This window comes from Heptranchias perlo, chromosome 34 (assembly GCF_035084215.1).
Source record: "Heptranchias perlo isolate sHepPer1 chromosome 34, sHepPer1.hap1, whole genome shotgun sequence".
Lineage (NCBI taxonomy): Eukaryota > Metazoa > Chordata > Chondrichthyes > Hexanchiformes > Hexanchidae > Heptranchias > Heptranchias perlo.
The window spans coordinates 3,355,619-3,376,471 of NC_090358.1; the positions used below are offsets into that span (position 1 = coordinate 3,355,619).

The 20,853-nt window shown below is 40.5% G+C and overlaps 1 protein-coding gene across 1 annotated transcript in view; it reads right to left on the reverse strand.

Moving 5' to 3' along the window:
* spg11 (SPG11 vesicle trafficking associated, spatacsin) overlaps window positions 1-20,853 on the reverse strand; it is a 123,415-nt gene that overhangs the window by 101,591 nt on the left and 971 nt on the right. The window contains exons 2-8 of the mRNA XM_067971294.1: window positions 17,565-17,749; window positions 14,171-14,398; window positions 12,197-12,377; window positions 11,028-11,168; window positions 8,654-9,099; window positions 6,458-6,603; window positions 45-180 (exon numbers count right to left, since the gene is read on the reverse strand). Coding sequence (XP_067827395.1) covers window positions 45-180; window positions 6,458-6,603; window positions 8,654-9,099; window positions 11,028-11,168; window positions 12,197-12,377; window positions 14,171-14,398; window positions 17,565-17,749 — 1,463 coding nt within the window. The remainder of the gene's footprint in view (window positions 1-44; window positions 181-6,457; window positions 6,604-8,653; window positions 9,100-11,027; window positions 11,169-12,196; window positions 12,378-14,170; window positions 14,399-17,564; window positions 17,750-20,853) is intronic.

Consider the following 20,853-nt stretch of genomic DNA (forward strand, 5'->3'; position numbering starts at 1 on the left):
CACTGAATAGGTTGCATTTTACACCAAATATCCAGGTTGCTTACTTGTTAACGGCACCCGAGATATCAGCACAGTTCCAGAATGTTCCTGCACCAGAAATCCTGCAGGGGCACAAAATAGGTTTTCTTTGCTCTTCAGAAAAAAATCAACCATGTCCAGCTGTCTGTTCTCAATTCCAGCCTAGGATATTAAAGTACAACAAATTATTTTTACAAGTCAGGTAATCGTCACCCATTAATCATACACCAGAACATACTGGATGGGGCCCTCATGAAACAGGGTCACCGAGCTTGTCATCTGATTGACGATTCACACTCTCACCTCCTACCCTTCCCATTAATGATGTCACTCCATTTTATTGAAACTAATATTGTCCCTCTTAAAATTTCCACTCTGGCTCCTTCCAAGCTTCAGATTTGCCATCCTACAGTCTTCCTCCCTCCCTGCGTTGAAATCAAGATTTGTAGCACTATTTCCTGCTATAATTCTTTATTTCCCAGGACTTTCAAGCTACAGGACTCCTTGCCTTCATCAACTGCCCCCCAGCCCCATATCATGCACTTCCTGCCATATAATTTCCATCACACCAATCAACTTTAAATTTACCTCTTTATGACACTGTTCTCCACAGTACCACCTGCACACTTCCTGTAAACATTAGGCAACTAATTGGATACTATCTCCTACCACCCCTCTCCAATCCTGAGCCCATCCAAGCATGAATAGATTTTGTCATTCCCCGCGCCCCCCCCCCCCAACTCCCCCAACCTTCCACCCCGTTTCCTCGTGAAAAGCGATATAGCCATGTTCCCAGCTGTGATCTGGATATCTACTTTACATTTTTACTAAGATAATAAAAGCACTGCAAGTACTTTAAAAGAATTTAAAGCCATTTCCCTGGTTACGGTTGAGAATGCAGCTCTAGGACTTTCCTCAGGGCAAGTTTCTACAGATAGCTTTCCCAGGGTTTTAGTTACTTAGTGCACTTTGTGCACATATACTGCAATAGCTGACACATGGTCTGTGATTACAAGGGAACGAAGTGCTTTAAGTAACTGTAACACAAATTCTGGCCATTTAGGAGTGAAATCAGGATGCACTTTTTCACATAAAAGGTAGTGGAAATCTGGAACTCTCTCCTCCAAAAGCTGGGCCGATTGAAATTTTCAAGACCAAGATTGATTGATTTTTGTTAGCTCTTTGTATTAAGGGATATGGAGCAAAGGCGGGTAAATGGAATTGAGGTACAGATCAGCAAAGATCCAAATGAAAGGTGGAACAGTCTCGAGGGTATGAGTGGCCTACTCCTGTTCCAACATTTTTTTAAAAATTCATTCATGGGGTGTGGGCATCGCTGGCGAGGCCGGCATTTATTGCCCATCCCTAATTGCCCCGAGAAAGTGGTGGTGAGCCGCCTTCTTGAACATATCCATCGGTGCATGTCGGAGTGAAACAGAAGAACAATGTTTAATTTTTTACTGACCTTTTCCATAAAGTTGGACAATTTAGGAACAGACTGATTATATGAAATGTTAAGGCTTCATACATTCTCAATAACTCCAGTGAAGAGTTTTTTTTCCAAATTATTGCACGTTGCAATTTCAGAAATGTACAGTAAAACCAATTTTTAAAAATAGCAAGCGTACAAATAGTGCTGCAAAATAATGATTAAAAACCATAGAGCATGGGTCCTACTTATATTAAGATGTGATCTATACAATGGATTGTAATAGTAGTTATGTTTTCTGAGCCCAGGAAGCCAGGTTTTGTAGCACTCCACAGTGTAGTGAACATACGACCAGAGCCATGGTTACAAGGTACCTCAGATATTCTTGCTCTTGCAAGTAAACAAAAAGGCACAATAAATTCAAATGTTTGAAAATTACTTGATCAGTTAAGAACTTGAACACAATCCTTTGCAGTATTCCAAAAGGGTCAGGGAAGGGGCATTAAGGTAGTGGAGCTTAAACATAGAAAGCTTCTTTAATGACGAGTAACAGCAGTTGCACCCTTGATCCACATGACCTCACTACTCTTTCCATTCCCAACCAATGTACCAGTCACACATCTGGACTCTGCTCAAATTTAGAGAGGAATTCAGATTTTGAGAGTCTGTTTCTTTATATGAAAAAAAAATCTAGTATCGTGTGCAATTTAATGATGTGTGCAAATTCTTTCTGATCAAACAAAAAGGGAGTTTTCACCATTTTGCTAACAATGGCATCAGTCCAGCACTGATGCTCTGCAGATGTTTTTGCTGTAGCAGAATTACATTATGGACCTGCAGGGAGGGAATTACTAATCCCACCAACAAAGTTGACCGGCATATCTCTCTCTTTCCTCTTCTGAAGGCAGTGACTTGTGCCAAGGTTTGGTTCCATGGGCACTTGGCAGCTTTCCATTCTCAAAACCTGAGCAGCCGCTCTTCATTAGCAAGTGTCAGATGGCTATCCAACCATGAGGGGCCGCACAGCTATGCTTAACCCAGTCACCAGGCATCCACACATGCACATCTTCCAGTAGCAACGAGTGGAAAACCCCGACTAATTTTCCTCACCCTCACCCCTTTTGCTCCCTCCCCCCAATTCCAATCCACTGATAAAACCAGCAGTCAACTGACACCTTCTAGTCTTTAAGTACCAGGGAATATAAAGGGAAGACAGTAGATGAGCAGGATTCCCTCAACCCATTCGCACATTTGCCATTACTGGCAGGGTAGCGAGAACATATGTCCCCACACTAGGCTTTGTCTTTTCAAAACATACATCTCAGACAGTGGATTGCAAGATTAGCTTGTTAATCAAGATACAGTCATGAGCTTCAGCATTCATGTTATTTGAATTGTGTAAGTTAAAAGAAATTGCAACATCAACAGAACTGAGAGTTTACAGTACACATTTGCACTCCAGTCTTTTTAATATAAAAAAGGTTTTAAATGTATTCCCCATTGCCCCCCTACCCATACGAGTGTTTCTCCCACCAAACACATTACCTTTTCAGTCTTGTAGCCATACAGTCCAGTACAGGGACACACTAGCGATAGTTAACCCCCGGGCAAGGTTGGAGAAAATCACTACCTTCCTTTAAGAACCTGGCTGAAACCAGGATACAGAGATTTAACATTTAAAATGTTTGAGATATGAAATACTCATATTCTGATGAAAACAAAATCTCTCTCTTTTTTGGACAGTGCAGAAATGCAATAGTACTGAAAGGAACCAAAAACCATGGCTACAGGCAGTCATGAGTAAGGAGGTGTCACATCCCTTTCAATCCCTCTAAAGGGAGCAACAGCAGGCTAAAGGTCACACAAAACAGCTTTCCAAAGTGTCTAAAGCCACCACTGTAAATCAAACGGGTTCCTCTAAATATAGGAGAATTTTACCAAACCAAACACATTAATGTCACTGTGCACGTTTGATAAATATTTCTTAAAGGGTTCATGACTTCACTTTTTTGGCTCAGTTACAATGTGTTCTACTGTTCCCAGACAACTTGATGTCAGTGCTTATATCCAAGAAAAGAAAGACAAGTAATAATCAAGATGCCGCAATTGACAATTCCTAGGATGACCAGTTTTGATTAATAGGCAGAAATGCATGAGAGGAAGGTATGTAATTAGTTTGGTGTAAATCCAGAATGACGTAGAAGATTATCACGTCACTCAACAAATTTCATGAAAATCCAGTAACAACATTTTTAATTAAGAAGTTATTAAGTGGTGTTTGCAGACACATATAGATGTGACTGAGGGTTAACAAAATGCTCAATTTTCATGCATAACCTGGTGAGAATTTAATAAATCCTTTAAATAGGAGAGACTTAAAGCAACATCAAGGGGAAAGAATTGCTATGTGGCAATATCGTGAATGCAGTCAAAAAGAACAATTATCATTCTGCTTTAATGATGTGGAGATGCCGGTGATGGACTGGGGTTGACAATTGTAAACAATTTTACAACACCAAGTTATAGTCCAGCAATTTTATTTTAAATTCACAAGCTTTCGGAGACTCCGAAAGTCTCCGAAAGCTTGTGAATTTAAAATAAAATAGCTGGACTATAACTTGGTGTTGTAAAATTGTTTACATTCTGCTTTAAGTAGCGGCCAGAGAAAATTTTCCCCAACTGTTGGTAGCTCTCTCACCTTGTGGTCAGAGGTGTTGGGTTTTTCTTTACTCATTCTCAGGATATGGGTGCCACTGGCAACACTGGCATTTATTGTCCATCCCTAGTTGTCCTGAGAAGGTAGTGATACAACAGAGTGGCTTGCTAGACCACTTCAGAGGCCAGTTAAGAGTCAACCAGCGTGGGGAGGGACAGGAATATCATATAGGCCAGATCAGGTAAGCACAGCAGGTTTCATAGGAACATAGGAACAGGAGTAGGCCATTCAGCCCCTCGTGCCTGCTCTGCCATTTGATCAGATCATGGCTGATCTGTGATCTAACTCCATATACCTGCCTTTGGCCCATATCCCTCAATACCTTTGGTTGCCAAAAAGCTATCTATCCCAGATTTAAATTTAGCAATTGAGCTAGTATCAATTGCCGTTTGCGGAAGAGAGTTCCAACCTTCTACCACCCTTTGTGGGTAGAAATGTTTTCTAATCTCGCTCCTGAAAGGTCTAGCTCTAATTTTTAGACTGTGCCCCCTACTCCTAAAATCCCCAACCAGCGGAAATAGTTTCTCTCTATCCACCCTATCTGTTCCCCTTAATATCTTATAAACTTCGATCAGACCTTATAAACTTCCCTAAAAGGACATTAGTGAACCAGTTGGGTTTTTAACGACAATCCGAAAGCTTCGTAGTCACTTTTACTGAGACCAGCTTTTTATTCCAGATTTTTTAAACTAAGTTAGATTCTCAAAATGATGTGGTGGGGTTTGAACTCTCTTTCTGGACTTCAGTCCAGGCCTTTGGGTTGTGGCTCCAGTAACATAACCACTAGACTACCACAGGGTTCAAGCCCCATAAGCATATAAGCTAGACTGAAACGCCAATGCAGTACTGAAGGAGTGCTGCATTGTCAGAGATGCCATTATACAGAAGAAACGTTAAACCAAGGCCCTGTCTGCCTCTTTTGATGGTTCACGGGACGTTAAGGATCGCATGGCACCATTTGAAGAACAGGGAGCTCTGGTGTCTTGACCAACATTACTCACTCAACTAACACCTCCCAAAACAGATTAACCATTCATTCATCTTATTTCTGTTTGTAGGCTCTTGCTGTGTGCAAAATGGCTGCCATATCGACATACATAACAACAATCACTGCACTTCAATGATATTCATACGTAGAAATAGTACAACCATCTTACATTTACAAAGTGCTCATTACTTAGAGCAGAAATAGGCTTGAGGGGCTGAATGGCGTACTCCTGTACCTACGTTCCAAGAATTCATTACAGAGCAGAGAGAATACACCAAGCGGGAAGGAAAAGGGAATAGGGTCACTGGGGGCAAAACCATATCAAAAAGACTTTTGAAGATAGGGAAGCTAAGGAGGGAGTTCCAACGAGCAAGGCCATAGCAGTTGAAGGAAATACAAGTTTTTCTTCATGCATCTGCTGTTTATAGACCTATGAACACAACTTGGATTAGCAGGAACACCTTTCTAAACAGTGCCTAACAAACATAAGACCATAAGAAATAGGAGCAGGAGTAGGTCATTTGGCTCCTCGAACCTGCTCCGCCATTCAATGAGATCATAGCTGATCTGATTTTTACCTCAACTCCACTTTCCCGCCTTTTCCCCATATCCTTTGACTCCCTTGCTGATCAAAAATTTGTCTAACTCAGCCTTGAATGTATTCAATGACTCAGCCGCCACAGCTTTTTGGGGTAAAGAATTCCAAAGATTCACGACCCTCTGGGAGAAGAAATTCCTCCTCATTTCAGTCTTAAAAGGATGACCCTTATTCCGAGACCATGCCCCCCCCAGTTTTAGATTTCCCCCATGAGGGGTAACATCCTCTCAGCATCTACTCTATCGAATCCCCTCAGAACCTTGTATGTTTCAATAAGGTCTCCTCTCATTCTTCTAAACTTCAATGAGTATAGACCCAACCTGTTCAATCTTTCCTCATAAGACAACCCTTCCATACCCGGAATCAACCTAGTGAACCTTCTCTGAACTGCCTCCAATGCAAGTATGTCCTTCCTTAAATAAGGGCACCAGAACCGTACGCAGTACTCCAGGTGTAGTCTCACCAGCACCCTGTACAGTTGTAGCATGACTTCCCTGCTTTTATACTCCCTCCCCCTAGAAATAAAGGCCAATATTCTGTTTGCCTTCCGGATTACCTGCTGCACCTGTATGTTGACTTTTTGTGTTTCATGTACGAGGACACCCAGATGTTAGAGTTAGTGTTAATGTTAGAGTTTAGTGAAAAATGTAATAAGAATGCAAGCTATTAATTTTTCTTAAATCTGTTGCACTCTCCCAAGTCCCTTACCTCTAATGCATGGATGGGAATTGAACATCGATTCCAATGATTGAGATGGCACAATGAGTCCACAATGCCTGCTTTCCCATAAATCATTAGACGATTCAACAGGTCTTCTTGTGAGAAACCAAACACCACCATGGATAGGCCAGCATCTAAACAAAATAAATTAGAAACAAAAGCAAGTTGATGTCTGTACCGAATCAAGTTCACGCATACTTTGGGATATTTATTATAAATTAGGGCAGCCAGGATATCCATTCCCAATTGCTTTTATTCTGCTGAAAGTGTGCATAGGTGTACGTTTGGAGAGGACAAGATCCACCTTGTTTTCAATGTCACCCATAGGCAAATAACCTGTCAACACAACAGTCAAGACATAGCTATGAAAAATAGCTACTTGGGCCAGCAGGGTCCATGGGACTATACCCCTCTACGTCAGCACTCCTGGACAGGAGGGCAGAAAAAAAGAGAAACAAAATAATGGATGTCATAAATCCAACATTCAAATCCCACTTTGTTATTCACATAGAATTATCGTTATGAATTGCTGTTACTCTCAAATGCCTTGATATTCATCTGATTACTGCATTAAAAACAATGCAGCATGGTCACACCAGTTCAGTGGAGCAATATGTTTAGTATGAAGTCATTAAATTATGCTATTAATTCCAATTATGAATAGAACTTTACTTCTTTAAAAAGATACACTATATTAGCCCTGGTATGGAGTTTCTATTTATTAATCAGAGTAAGGATTATAACATCACGACATTTGCCTTTTAAACAATGTGGACTTTGTATTTAGTCAAAAGACAAGTTGCAGTGCCTCAGTTATTTTTCTATCATCCATTTTAATTAACTTAAACCAAATCTACAAAGATGTGAGCTTCAAGAAAGATCTGCAGCTTCTATTATAAAAGTAAGTTGTTGGAAATTGAGACTTGTATCTTGATCGCCTTTGTCCAGTTGGAACTGTCTCCCCTTAGAGGCTGAAAAAAAACAGCACTGGCCTAATGGGGAGATATCAGCACATCAATGGCAGCATCATGACTGACAACAGCAATAAGAACACGCATTTATGCTGCACTCTTCACCTGCCGGAAGACGTCTCAAAGTGCTTTACAATAAGGAAAAGGATATGGTGGACACCAAATGTGTGGAGAAAACAGATCCCTCTGTTTAGAAAATGTTTCTGGTACAAGTAAAAAAAAACGTCTAAATTAAATTAGGTAAATGGATTATAAACATAGAAATTGCTGTATTTAAAAATAGTTTGCTTGTTAACCGACTGGTCCAAGACCGGATACTGACTAAACATCATAGCATGGATCAGAGACATCTTACCAGAGTCTGCTCAAACTGCAATGCTGTAATAATGTTTCTAAACCTTCCAGAAGCTATAGAAAACAGCAGCAGTCCAATTTTGGTGTCAGCCGTGGCTCAGTGGGTAGCACTCTCACCTCTGAATCAGAAGGTTGTGGGTTCAAGTCCCATTCCAGAGGCTTGAGCACAAAATCTAGGCTGACATTTCTACGAAGACAAACTGAGATGAGAGATGCATTCTTTCCCTTCCACCCTCCCAAAAATACTTTGAGTGCACAGTCCAGACAACAATGAAGAACAAAAAGAAATGGACATAAGCTGATCCCAAATATCTTTCCCTGCACAACTTCATTCGCAGCTTAATCCACAGCATCTGTCTGGTGCTGTAGGCACTTCACAACTAACTTACCGCATTAGAGTATTAATAATTATCTGTTCTCGTTATGAATTGTACCGTTCTCTGCATAAGCATCCAAAGATTGTGAATGCTGAAATGCTAATTATTCCATTGCAGTCAACTATGAGTCTATGCAGAGGTTTGTGGCAGTGAAGGGGTTAAGTTGTTGAACTGAGATCCTGGCTGCCTGCTCGCATTGTTCCAGAACATCCCATAAAACTATCGGGAGGGGAGCAGGAAGTTGCCTGTGTCTTATGTCAATATTCCTCCCTCTGCCTACAACACTGGAAAAAAAACCAGCTTAAATGTCATTCATCTCATAGCTGTCCGGGGGATAGTGCTGGCACAGGGTGACTGCAGTGTTTTGCCAACAAAGAAGAAACTTGAAACAGTAATTCATTGTGTGAAGTGCTTGTGACATTTCTGACAGATATGGTGAAGACACTACACAAATATTTATTTTAAAACCATCGGACACTTACCTGTGAGAAACAGGCATAATTCATCCTTCCCATCTCCTTCCACTGGTACGGAGTGGCCATCAAAATGATGATATTTCACTTCTTGTGTTTCCAAGTCCCAGAACGCGACAGTCAATGCTCCACAGTCAGGTGCAATGAGTGTGAATAAAATGCTGAATCCAGAAACAGACACTGTCTCAATGCTCATGGATTCTTTGAGCCCCTGTAGCTGCACCATCCCTCTCAATTTATTTACTCTGTTGTTCAGATCCTCTTCCTGTTCAAAACTTTTACCATTATCTCGGACCACTATGGGAGATTTAGGAAAATTAATATGGCGGGGTGTATCATTAGAATTCCGACGAGACAGATGGTGATACCAGGGAGTGGAAGACCTTTTCAGTGATCCTTCTGCCGACGATACTTTAGTCTTGTTGTAGTAAATTCCCAAGCGGGCCTTCCAGGACCTTTAGTACACATATAAATATTTATATATTATGTAATAAAATAATCCTATAAATGAACACCAAGATAATAAACACTATTGCTAGTCCCTCTGTGAATTAGTCATTTAGTCTCTTGTACTCTCAGAATCTGACTTAAATCCTAAAATTTAATTCATTTGGAAAAACAGTAGAACAGTATAGACCCACACTCAGATTCTCTCTCTTTGGAACGCCCAGAGGTCGTGAAAGGCGCTATATAAATACAAGTCTTTCTTTCTTCAGACCCCTCCACTTCTCCACCTCCCTCTCCTCTTAGACCATGCTTTGATCGCCCATCCTAATCTCTCCTACTTTGACTCAGCGTTTACTTTTTCTTGCATCTCGAGGCGCCTTGGGAGGTTTTCCCACGTTAAAGGGGCTGTATAATTGCAAGTTGCTTTTGCAAACTCATTAAAAGTTTCCCTTTGCACCAGGTCCATGTGAACTTGCCTCTAATCAGTTTCATGCTATCAATCCATACCTCAGTTTCCTTGGCCCACATTAAGATTCTAGTCCCAATTCCTGCCCCCAAAAGGAAGACCTAGAAGATTATATTAAATGCACTCTCAAGGACATTATGCTACTCCTCCAAGCTACAATGTTAAAGTTAGAATTATAATTTTAATTGTGTTCTTTACATGCTTGCATCAACCAGCATTGTGCTGGTACAACGATCACTATTAACTAATCAAAATACATTGAATCACGATCAATGCAAAATTTTGGAGCAAAGTCCATACTCTAATATTAATAACTTAGAGGCAATGCTTATTTCTGTACTCATAACAATGGCAGCCATTCAATATTATCAAATGACACAATATCACCAACCCATGTGAAGTGACTCCAGTTACAGCTGTTTCAGCTGCTGCTATGGTGCCATCTTTCACAGAATTTATATATGTTAGAAACTGCTAAAAAATCTATTAAAAAAATAAAATGGCAGAACATTCTGTACTACATACATTGGGATAAGTTTTCAAACAAATTCTTTATTTTGTATGAAAGTTATTTAACACTATATATGACAGATCAAGTGATATATAGATGGCGACAGCCGAGTAGATGATCTTTTCGCAATTTGATAAAAGCACACATGAAAATCTTTGGGTCGCACACTATCCTCTGGAACTAGGGCTATAGTCAATGCAGAAGTCTCAGTTTCCCCCACCCCTCCTCCATTAGGTTCCTGCGTCAAAAGTACAGCCAGCCTCAACCCAATTTCCAGTCAGTGTGGGTCCCATTGCATTGCAATCCCTACAATGTTGACAATATTAGGTAATCTCATGCATGAGGGTCAAATGTGGGAAACTGAAAGATTGCACTGGTGTTAATTAGGATACATTTCTGAGGTTACTGTTCAACATGCTTCTGAGACAGAATAGAGAGAACTTTACTTCTGGTCCATGCTACACCTTATTTAGCAATGCCTGATGTCTATGTTGGTGTCAAGAGTACAAAAATATTCTAGCTCAGGGGTCATTTAAAAAAAATATTGCTCCAACTAAACATTTGGATAGGATATTAGCAATTATACAATATAGAATCAGTCATTCAGCACAGGAGGCGGCCATTTGGCCTATCGTGTCTGTGCTGGCTCTTTGAAAGAGCCAGCCAATTAATTCCACTCCCCTGCTCTTTCCCCATAGCCCTGCAAATTTCTCCTTTTCAAGTATTTATCCAATTCCCTTTTAAAAGTTACTATTGAATCTGCTTCCACTACCTTTTCAGATAGTCCATTCCAGATCATAACAACTCGCTGCGTTAAAAAAAGTCTTCTCATTTGCCCCCTGGATTTTTTTTGCCAATTATCTTAAAATATGTATTTATAAAAGTAATACATAATTCATACAAGTTAAAATCAAATGCCATCATATTTGAAAACAATCTTTTCAGGCTTCTCCCCATACCTATCTGTTTGGAATGGTAGGTTGAGCATTTTATCGCTATACACAGTACTGGCAAAGTCATCCTCATCAATGCCAGCAGGCGCTTTCAAAGATACATCATCCGAAGTTTCACTCGTGCGCTGCAAGTGCTCAGGGTGTTTCCTGCAAGAATAATATCATCTGAATTTCATAGTATATATCAATCCTAATTCTGTTGAAACTCCACAAGAGCAGAACAGATGCCAAGACTGTCCTTTTAACCAATGACTAGCAGGTCCTCTTTGATGCTGCCCACAGTCAGATGACATCTAGTTTTATAATTACCAAGTATTATGTTGCTAAGGTGAAAACTGTGTCCCTACAAGGCCATTACTGTCAAGTGAAACACACACAATTATAATTACTGTTTGGTGAGGAAGTTTTGGCGATTGAAACATGTTATCAGTTTCACCGGCTGCTCAGAAGCTTGTTTTGCATCTGTAACAAAATGTGACGCCTGTTTGGCGCACAACTTAATTTTTTTTGAAAATTGGATGTACAACACATGCAAAAGGCAGCCATTCTGAGAGCACATTAGTTTACTGATGGATTGTGGCACTATACCGTAGAAAGTAGGTTCGTGCACACAACTATGCACGTGTCTAGTTTCGGATCTCAGGCTGGTTCCAAGTAGATGTCATGCTCTTCCATGAAGGATAAGAAACCCAAATGTTTGGGATGACCCATTCTTATGTGCCACCATCTAATGAATAGTCACAACGGGGCATTACCAGAGCGGAGTAGGCAGTTTGCATAGTCTTAGTATACACATGGAACATGAGAGTTTGGGTATGGGAAAGATGGCGTAAATTTTCAGATTAAAAACATTGGGCCAAGACAGCTTTTCTTTCCAATCTATCCCAGCTGTCAAAAGTGTCATCTAAAGAACTCCAGCAAAGTCAACAAACACTTCAAAAAAGTTATTCCAGGAGAGGAAGAAAGCAGCAGATAATGGTGGCTATGCGGCACTATTTGACTAGAATCAAGAGACTTGCGGCAATTCTCTCAGGACCAGCATTTTAGGGGGAGGGGGGATTAAGTGCCTCCTCTTGTGGTATATTTCCCAAGTCCTGCACTTTAGTGAAACAACTCGTTTAATATTAATGGAAAATCTGATACATTTCTACCTTTTAAAAAAAAAACAGGTTTACCTGAAAAAATTATTCAAGTTGACACAAACAGCGCAGTTAAAGCAGTTCACAGCGACAGCAACACTCAAGTCATGCGATACCCAAAGCCTGCTCAGATGGGACAGATTATAGTCATCTTCAGCCTGGCAAAGGGCAAGATTAACACTACCAAGCTGCTTGCCACCCACAGTATCATAGACGTCTTAAAAAGCATTATGTTAAGGAATGTTATTGCAAAGATTTCTTGGCATAAGGTAGTGGTTACACTGCTGGACTAGCAACCCAGAGGTTGAGAGTTCTGAAAAATCTGAAAAATCACGAGTCACTGTTGTAAAAAAATCCAGCTTGTTTACTAAGGGAACCCGCTGCCCTTACCCAGCTTGGCAGACTTGTGACTCCACTCCCACGCCATGTGGTTGACTTCACACCTGAGTAGGCCTCGCAAGCCACTCAGTTGTTGGAGCAATTAAAGTGACCTTAGCCTGTGTCACCCACATCCTCAGAACAAATTAAAAACAGGTGCTACTTTGCTCAATTTGCTGCATTAGCAATGTTACAGTTTGGTACATTCCCTCAGACTCTATTTTGTAATATTCACAGTCAGTTTTAGATATTTTTTGCAGTTTCTGAGCAGAATTTATTCTTTATTTTTATAGCTACAAAATAACTAGCACTTCAACCCCCCCTCCCCCAACATAAAAAAATCCTCGCACTATAAAAAGCCTGGTTACTTTTTCTGTTAGTTGACCAAATTATGATTTCTGATGAGCAAAAAGAATAATAGCAAAACAAATAAACTTGTATTTACCCCTTTACATATTTCTCTTTCCATTTTACCACTATATCCATTCTTTGTGATGCATTGCATTTCATCCCCGACTAACTCCTCTGCTCCACAAAAGGTGCATTTTAAAGTGTATTTTTCAGGTCCATTTCCTCCAAATTAACAAAATTCAAATAAGAGTTTTAGCAAGTAAAAAGGTGTGGAGTGGATGGGGTGGGGGAGTGCTGGTGGAGGTGAAGTAAGACTCTACTGGCTATAGGTGAGAAACATTTAAAATATTTTCTAGCACTGCCCTACAGCAGATAAGAAAAATAAAACCTATTACAGAGTCAAAGTAACTTTGGAAAATGGTTATTGATTTTTAGCAGCAGTCAAGGCATGTGTTTTTAAAGATTACTGCATGTAAAATAAAAGGGAGACCATACTAGGGGTGGGAAAACTATTGTCAGATAACCCGTGGTGATCTTCTAGCACTATCAGGGCTCCTTTTAGTAAAACCAATTACAGCTTCAATTTGAAAATATAGATTTTTTGGAAAAAAAAAGTATTCATTGCTGGAGGGGGAAAAGCAGGGATTGCTGAGACCCACTGTGTAAGGAATCTGAATCATCAATGGAAAACACAGTCAGCAATGGTTTCACTAAATCACATCATCATAGCTGTGTGCATGTTAATTCAGCTCCCGAGTACGGTCAGGATCACTAACCCATCCAAAACAGTTTCCTCGAAGAATTTTTTTTTAAAAATTCGTTCATGGGATGTGGGCGTCGCTGGAAAGGCCAGCATTTATTGCCCATCCCTAATTGCCCTTGAGAATGAGTACTTTACGAGATAAAAGAGTTAGTGTGGGAAAAAAAAAATTGAACAAAGGATTTTAATTATAATTCTATGTACCTTATTTAAAATTAAATAAAAGCTTCCCCTGTTATATCTTGACAAGCATCAACATCAAACCCCAACTGTGCTTACCACCGTCAGAAGAACTACAACAATCAGTGTATTACGCCATATGGCATAGTGGTAGCCAGTTAGCTCTCTGGCCAGCAATTAGTTTACTGTTGCAGGGTTATTCTTGCTGTGCTGTGAATGAGTATTTAAGTCTCATATAATGAAGGTCAAACCGAAGTGTGGCTTTTTAAATGGTAATTATATATACAGTGCTTTGTGTTAAGTTGTTCAATACTACAAAGATTTTTTTAATATAAGGATACATATCCAGCCTGCGCTGTCCAATAAGAAAAGCATTTCTTGGCAAATCTGGCCATCTGTTATCCTCCCTGGAGCCTCGGGAGGCAGACAGAGGTTAAAGCCACCTAAAACATCGGCCTCTGAAGTGCCCTCCAACCAAGACAGATGCAGCAGTGTGCAATTATCGAGCAGTATATAGGATTTGCTGCTTTTAAATGACAGAACCTTCACAGTAAATGATGATGGCAGACCTGGAAACCAAAAACAATTGACTTGTGAGCTAATTATCATTAAGAGTTTTCATAGAAATGTCAGTGCTGAATGTACATTTGGTGTGTTTAGACACTGCCACTGGGACTGTGCACAAGGACGAAAAAAAATTAAAGCAAAACTGAAACAACAAATAGACTATTAAACCAGCATCCAGAAAAGGCTAAATTGCTTTTGCACTCCTTTTTGCTAACTAAGTATACTCATATGACTGTTCCCACACATTTATGAGAAGGCATGTATTCAGTGATTTTTTTTTCCAGAAGTCAAGCCCAATTAAATGAATAACTGATGAAAATAAAACATTTAAGAAAATAAAATCTGTTTCCCAATGATAGTTGTCCCTTTTAAATAAAAATAACAAAAGAAATAGGAGCAGGAGTAGACTATATGGCCCCTTGAGCCTGCTCCACCATTCAAGAAGCTCATGGCTGATCTGTGACCACTTTCCCGCCCAATCTCCATATCCCTTGATTCCCCTAGGGTGGGTGGGTCGGTCTATCTATCCATCCATCTTAGCCTTGAATATACTCAGTGGCTAATCAAACACAGCCCTCTGGGGTAGAAAATTCCAAAGATTCACAATCCTCAGTGAAGAAATTCCTCCTCATCTCAGTCTTAAATGGCCAACCCCTTACCCGGAGACTATGCCCCCTAGTTTGAGACTTTCCAGTCATGGGAAACAATCTCTCAGCATCTACCCTCTCAGAATCTTATATGTTTCAATGAGATCACCTCTCATTCTTCTAAACTCCAGAGAGTATAGGCCCATTCTACTCAATCTCATCCCAGGAATTAATCTAGTGAATCTTCATTGCACTGCCTCTAAGGCAAGTATATCCTTCCTCAGATAAGGAGAACACAACTGTACACAGTACTCCAGGTGTGGTCTCACCAAAGCCCTGTACAATTGTAGTAAGACTTCTTTACTCTTGTACTCCAACCCCCTTGCAATAAAGGACAACATACCATTTGCCTTTCTAATTGCTTGCTGTGCCTGCATGCTAACTTTGTGTTTCTTGTACGAGGACACCCAAGTCTCTCTGAACACCAATATTTAATAGTTTCTCTCCATTTAAAAGATATTCTTCCTACCAAAGTGAATAACCTCACATTTCCCCACATTATACTCCATCTGCCACCTTCTTGCCCACTCACTTAACCTGTCTATATTCCTTCACAGACTGTGTCCTCCTCATAGCTTACTTTCCCACCTAGCTTTGTATTGTCAGCAAACTTGGATACATTACACTCGGTTCCTTAAGTCATTAATAGATTGTAAATAGCTGAGGCCCAAGCACTGATCCTTGCAGCACTCCACTAGTTACAGCCTGCCAACCTGAAAGTGACCATTTATCCCGACTCTGTTTTCTGTCCTTTAACCAATCCTCTATTCATGCTAATATATTACCCCCAACCCTATGAGCCCTTATCTTACGTAGCAACATTTTATGTGGCACCTTATTGAATGCCTTTTGGAAATCCAAATACACTATATCCACTGGTTCCCCTTTATCTACCCTGCTAGTTACATCCTCAAAAAATTAATAAATTTGTTAAACACAACTTCCCTTTCATAAAACCATGTTGACTCTGCCTAATCATATTATGATTTTCTAAGTGCCCTGTTACTACTTTCTTAAATATGGATTCCAGCATTTTCCTGACGACTGTTGTCAGGCTAATAGGCCTGTAGTTCCTCGTTTTATCTCTCCAGCCTTTCTTGAATAGCGGTGTTACTTTACTACCTTCCAATCCACGGGGACCATTCTAGAATCTAGGGAATTTTGGAAGATCACAACCAATACATCCGCCATCTCTGCAGCCACTTCTTTTAGAACCTTAGGATGTAGGCCATCAGGTCCAGGGGATTTGTCGGCTTTTAGTCCCATTACTTTTTCTCTACTGTTAATAATTGTTTTAAGTTCCTCACTCTCATTTGCCTTTTGGTTCCCCACTATTTTTGGTATGCTTTTTGTGACTTCTACTGTGAAGACTGATACAAAATATTTGTTTAACGTCTCTGCCATTTCTTTATTCCCCATTATAATTTCTCCTGTCTCAGCCTCTAAGTGACCAACATTTACTTTTGCTACTCTCTTCCTTTTTACAAACTTGTAGAAGCTCTTATAATCTGTTTTTATATTTCTTGCTAGTTTACTCTCGTTCTATTTTATCCCTTTATCATCAATTTTTTCATCATCCTTTGCTGGTTTCTAAACTCTCCCAATCCTCAGGATTACTATTGTTCTTCGCATTATATGCCTCTAATATTATCCTTAACTTCTTTAGTTAGCCACGGATGGATTGCTTTTCCCGTGAAGTTTTTATTTCTCAATGGAATGTATATTCGTTGAGAATTCTGAAATATTTCTTTAAATGTCTGCCACTGCTTATCTACCGTTATACCTTTTAATCTAATTTCCCAATCTACCTTAGCCAACTCGTCCCTCAAACTTAAATAAAGCCAATTACATAGGTATAAGACTTATACGCAAGTTTAAAACGTTTAAATGATTTGTTGTGCTGCACTGTAATGTGCATATTGTAATGAAACAAAGGCCTTCAATACACTTTGTTACCCACAACAACTGTGACCATTTTTACAGTACTGTCATTGCAATGCAGTTTGCATTCCATTGTTACATCTTGCCAAACTTTGACACGAGCCACATAAGGAGATATTAGGACAGGTGACCAAAAGCTTGGTCAAAGAGGTAGGTTTTATGAATCGTCTTAAAGAAGAAGAGGTAGCGAGGTGGCGAGGTTTAGGGAGGGAATTCCAGAGCCTAGGCAGCTGAAGACACGGCCGCTAATGATGGAGTGATGACAATCGGGGATGCGCAAGAGGCCAGAATTGGAGGAGCAGACAGATCTGAGGGTTGTAGGGCTGGAGGAGGTTACAGCGATAAGGAGGGGTGAGGCCACAGAGGGATTTGAAAACAAGGATGAGAATTTTAAAATAGAGGCGAAAAGATAGAAAACGGATAGAAGAATAGAATGGTTAAGTGAACAAAATTACTTGGCAAAATAATTATTCATTTAACAGTTTTCCTCTATTACATTATGCTGCTATGGCCCAACAAGCCAGTTTCCCCCATTTTGATCAGCATGGACTTCTTTAACAAACCCAGTACCAACACTCACTCATGTTTTTGTTTTCAACCAGCTTCTTCAGTGCCCCTTCATTACAACTGTGAGTGTTGGTAATGTCACAGATGCCATCCTGGACACGGAGCTCGTAGATCCCCAGATCATTGTGGCTGTTGAGAGCGAGAAGCCGTTCCCTAGCAGGTGAAGTCTGCAAAGTCTCGGTTGTTTCCCAAACAAATCTGCCCAAAAAAGTCAAAGACAGAAAATACATTTAGCTTGAGAGGGGGGGAAAAATAAATGTATAGAGTCCCCAACACACATACCGCCCATGGTTACTGCAGCCAGCCGTTCACACCAGGCAACTGATAGGGCGAGGATTACGCTGAAAAGGTGAGATGAAGTATAGTGGGAGAAGGCTTGCGTGGAGCATAAACACCAGCACAGACCAGTTGGGCTGAACGGTCAGTTTCTGTGCTGTAATGCCATGAGCTTATTGAATGGAGGAGCAGGCTCGAAGGGCCATACGGCCTACTCCTGCTACTATTTCTTATGTTCTTATGTAATTCGTTTCCTGTTTCCAAAGATTTCAATGACAAAGGCACTACTGATACCATATGAAACGCTTTGGCTATTTCAGGCAGTCTCAGCTGTTCAATCTGCTGCTCGCATCTCATTAAGGCACGAGTACCTTGGCAAAAACCTTTGCTGCACTCAACTACAGCCATGCATAGTCAAACTCTCTAAATACAATACGGTTTCAAGCATTGTGTGGAAAGAGCAAAAGAAGAGTTAAATCCTAGCATGATCTGGTTCTGTAAATCTGGGTTTTGGTCATATTTGATTAATTCAATTTAGCACCAACAATTCCCTTCAAGAATGAGGTGTAGTAATAATCAGGATGAATATTCACTCCCTCCATCACCAGCATACCGTGGCTGCAGTGTGTTCTATCTACAGGATGCACTGCAGCAACTCGCCAAGGCTTCTTCAGCAGCACCTCCCAAACCCACGACCTCCACCACCTAGAAGGACAAGGGCAGCAGGTGCATGGGAAAACCACCACCTGCACATTCCCCTACAAGTCACCCACCCCCATCCTGACTTGGACATATATCACCGTTCCTTCATCGTTGCTGGGTCAAAATTCTGGAACTCCCTCCCTAACAGCATTGTGGAAGTACCTTCACCACATGGACTGCAGCAGTTCAAGAAGGCAGCTCACCACCACCTTCTCAAGGCCAAGTAGGGATGGGCAATAAATGCTGGCCTTTCCAGAGACACATCCTGAGAATGAATAAATAAATTTTAAAAAACTATTTGTGCTTCGAAAGCAGGCTAAGAAGGAAAGTATTCTTGGTTTGTAAATGCTTTTATATTCACCGTGACAAGTAACTTCACAAATAGCAAATGTAGTACATCTTTTTAAGAGTCCCTAGGATGGCATTACAAAAACACAAGTGTATAAACAGAACAGTAGGCTAGCATTTACTTATCTCACATGATGCCACAGGGCTAATAGATAAAAGTGGTTCGAGATTACACTCTGGATGCCGAGACTGGAAAGACCTTAGATTGCAAAAGAATATATGCCGAGATCTGCCTTATCTCTTTCCTCAGAAAGTTCTGCAGGGTAATTGCTTGATAATAGACTTCTCTTCACAGAAGATTAAAGCCAGGCCAATTTACTGCTGGTGTGTGTATGTGATTAATACATTTTACATTGCTTGGAAAAACTATCACTGAAATGTATTTGAGGGACACAGCTCACATTTTTAAAAGTGCGGCCTATAGACGTGTAATAGCTTTTCTTAAAGATTATTCCAGATGTGCAACATTGTCAACAGAAAATTATTCAACGCAGTCGTCACTCCATCATGTTTTACCATATCAAGTTGAATTGCAGGTTCTCCCACCCACCTCCAGCACACATATACGGTCATTCGGCCCATCATACTGTGCCGGCTCTTTGAAAGAATTATCCAATTAGTCCCATTCCCTGCTCTTTCCCTATAGCCCTGCAAATTTTTCCTTTTCAAATATAAATCTAATTCCCTTTCAGGCAGTGCATTCCAGATCATAACTCCCTGCATAAAATAAATTCTCATCTCCCCTTTGGTTCTTTTGCCAATTATCTTCAATCTGTGTCCTCTGGTTTGCAACCCACCTGCCAGTGGAAACCATTTTTCCTGATCTACTTTATCAAAACCCCTTATAATTTTGAACGCCCCTATTAAATCTCCCCATAACCTTCTCTGTTCTGAGGAGAACAATCCCAACTTTTCTCCACATAACTGAAATCTATCATCCCTGGTATCATTCTGGTAAATCTCCTCTGTGCCCTCTCCAAGGCCATTATGTGGGGCATTTAGCATTTTGTCTAGATGAGCTGCATAGGTGTGTAACATGCGAGGCCACATTTAAAGCTTAAATCTATTAATTTCCACATATCTTAAATTGCTAATACTAAATGATCTTGGTGTTCTGATTTAGAATTTATGCACCAATGAGGCAGCAGCAAAGTACAGCCCTTCAGGGTCACAAGATTCAAACTGAGAAAAACGAAAAACAAGCAGAATCACAAATAGGACAGAATTGCGTGGGCTAGATTGCCAGGGCTTTGGGGGAGGCGCATGTCACCCACAGGCTGTTGTGTGAACTCTCCTGGACATTTCCTTTCAGTGCAGACTGAAGTATAAGTCGAATTGCCTAGTAACTAGCTCATAAACAGATTAATTTTTTTAAAATATTATAGAACGGGATAGCATCGGACAGCAGCCAGAATCAACTGTAACAAGGTCAAATACCTCCCGATTCTGACCCCAAAAGATGCCGAGAGCACAGAAAGCTTTGAAGTGATACTAGGATACCAACATTTCAAGCCAACCAACACTTCAGGGAAAGGTGGTTAGTTGGTTAATCAACAATAATTTGCATTTATATAGCCCTTTTAACGTGGTAAAACATCCCAAGGCACTTCACAGGAGCGTACACAGACAAAAGATTGACACAGAGCCAAAGAAGGAGACATTAGGATAGGTGGCTAAACACTTGGTCAAAGAAGTATGTTTTAAGCAGCATCTTAAAAAGGAGGCGGAGGCCTGGGGAGGGAATTCCAGAGCTAAGGGCCTAAATGGCTGAAGGCACAGCCACCAATGACGGGGCGAAGGAAGTCGGGGATGCACAAGAGGCTTTTAGATAACCCTTCATCTAAACTTTTGTACACAAAGGACAAAATTCCAGGCAATAATGCTATCTGGAACAAAGTTGCATGGAAGTAAATGAAGCTTTCTTGCCATTAGTCCATACAGCAATTTTGAACTGATGCAGACCGTTGAGTGCAGCA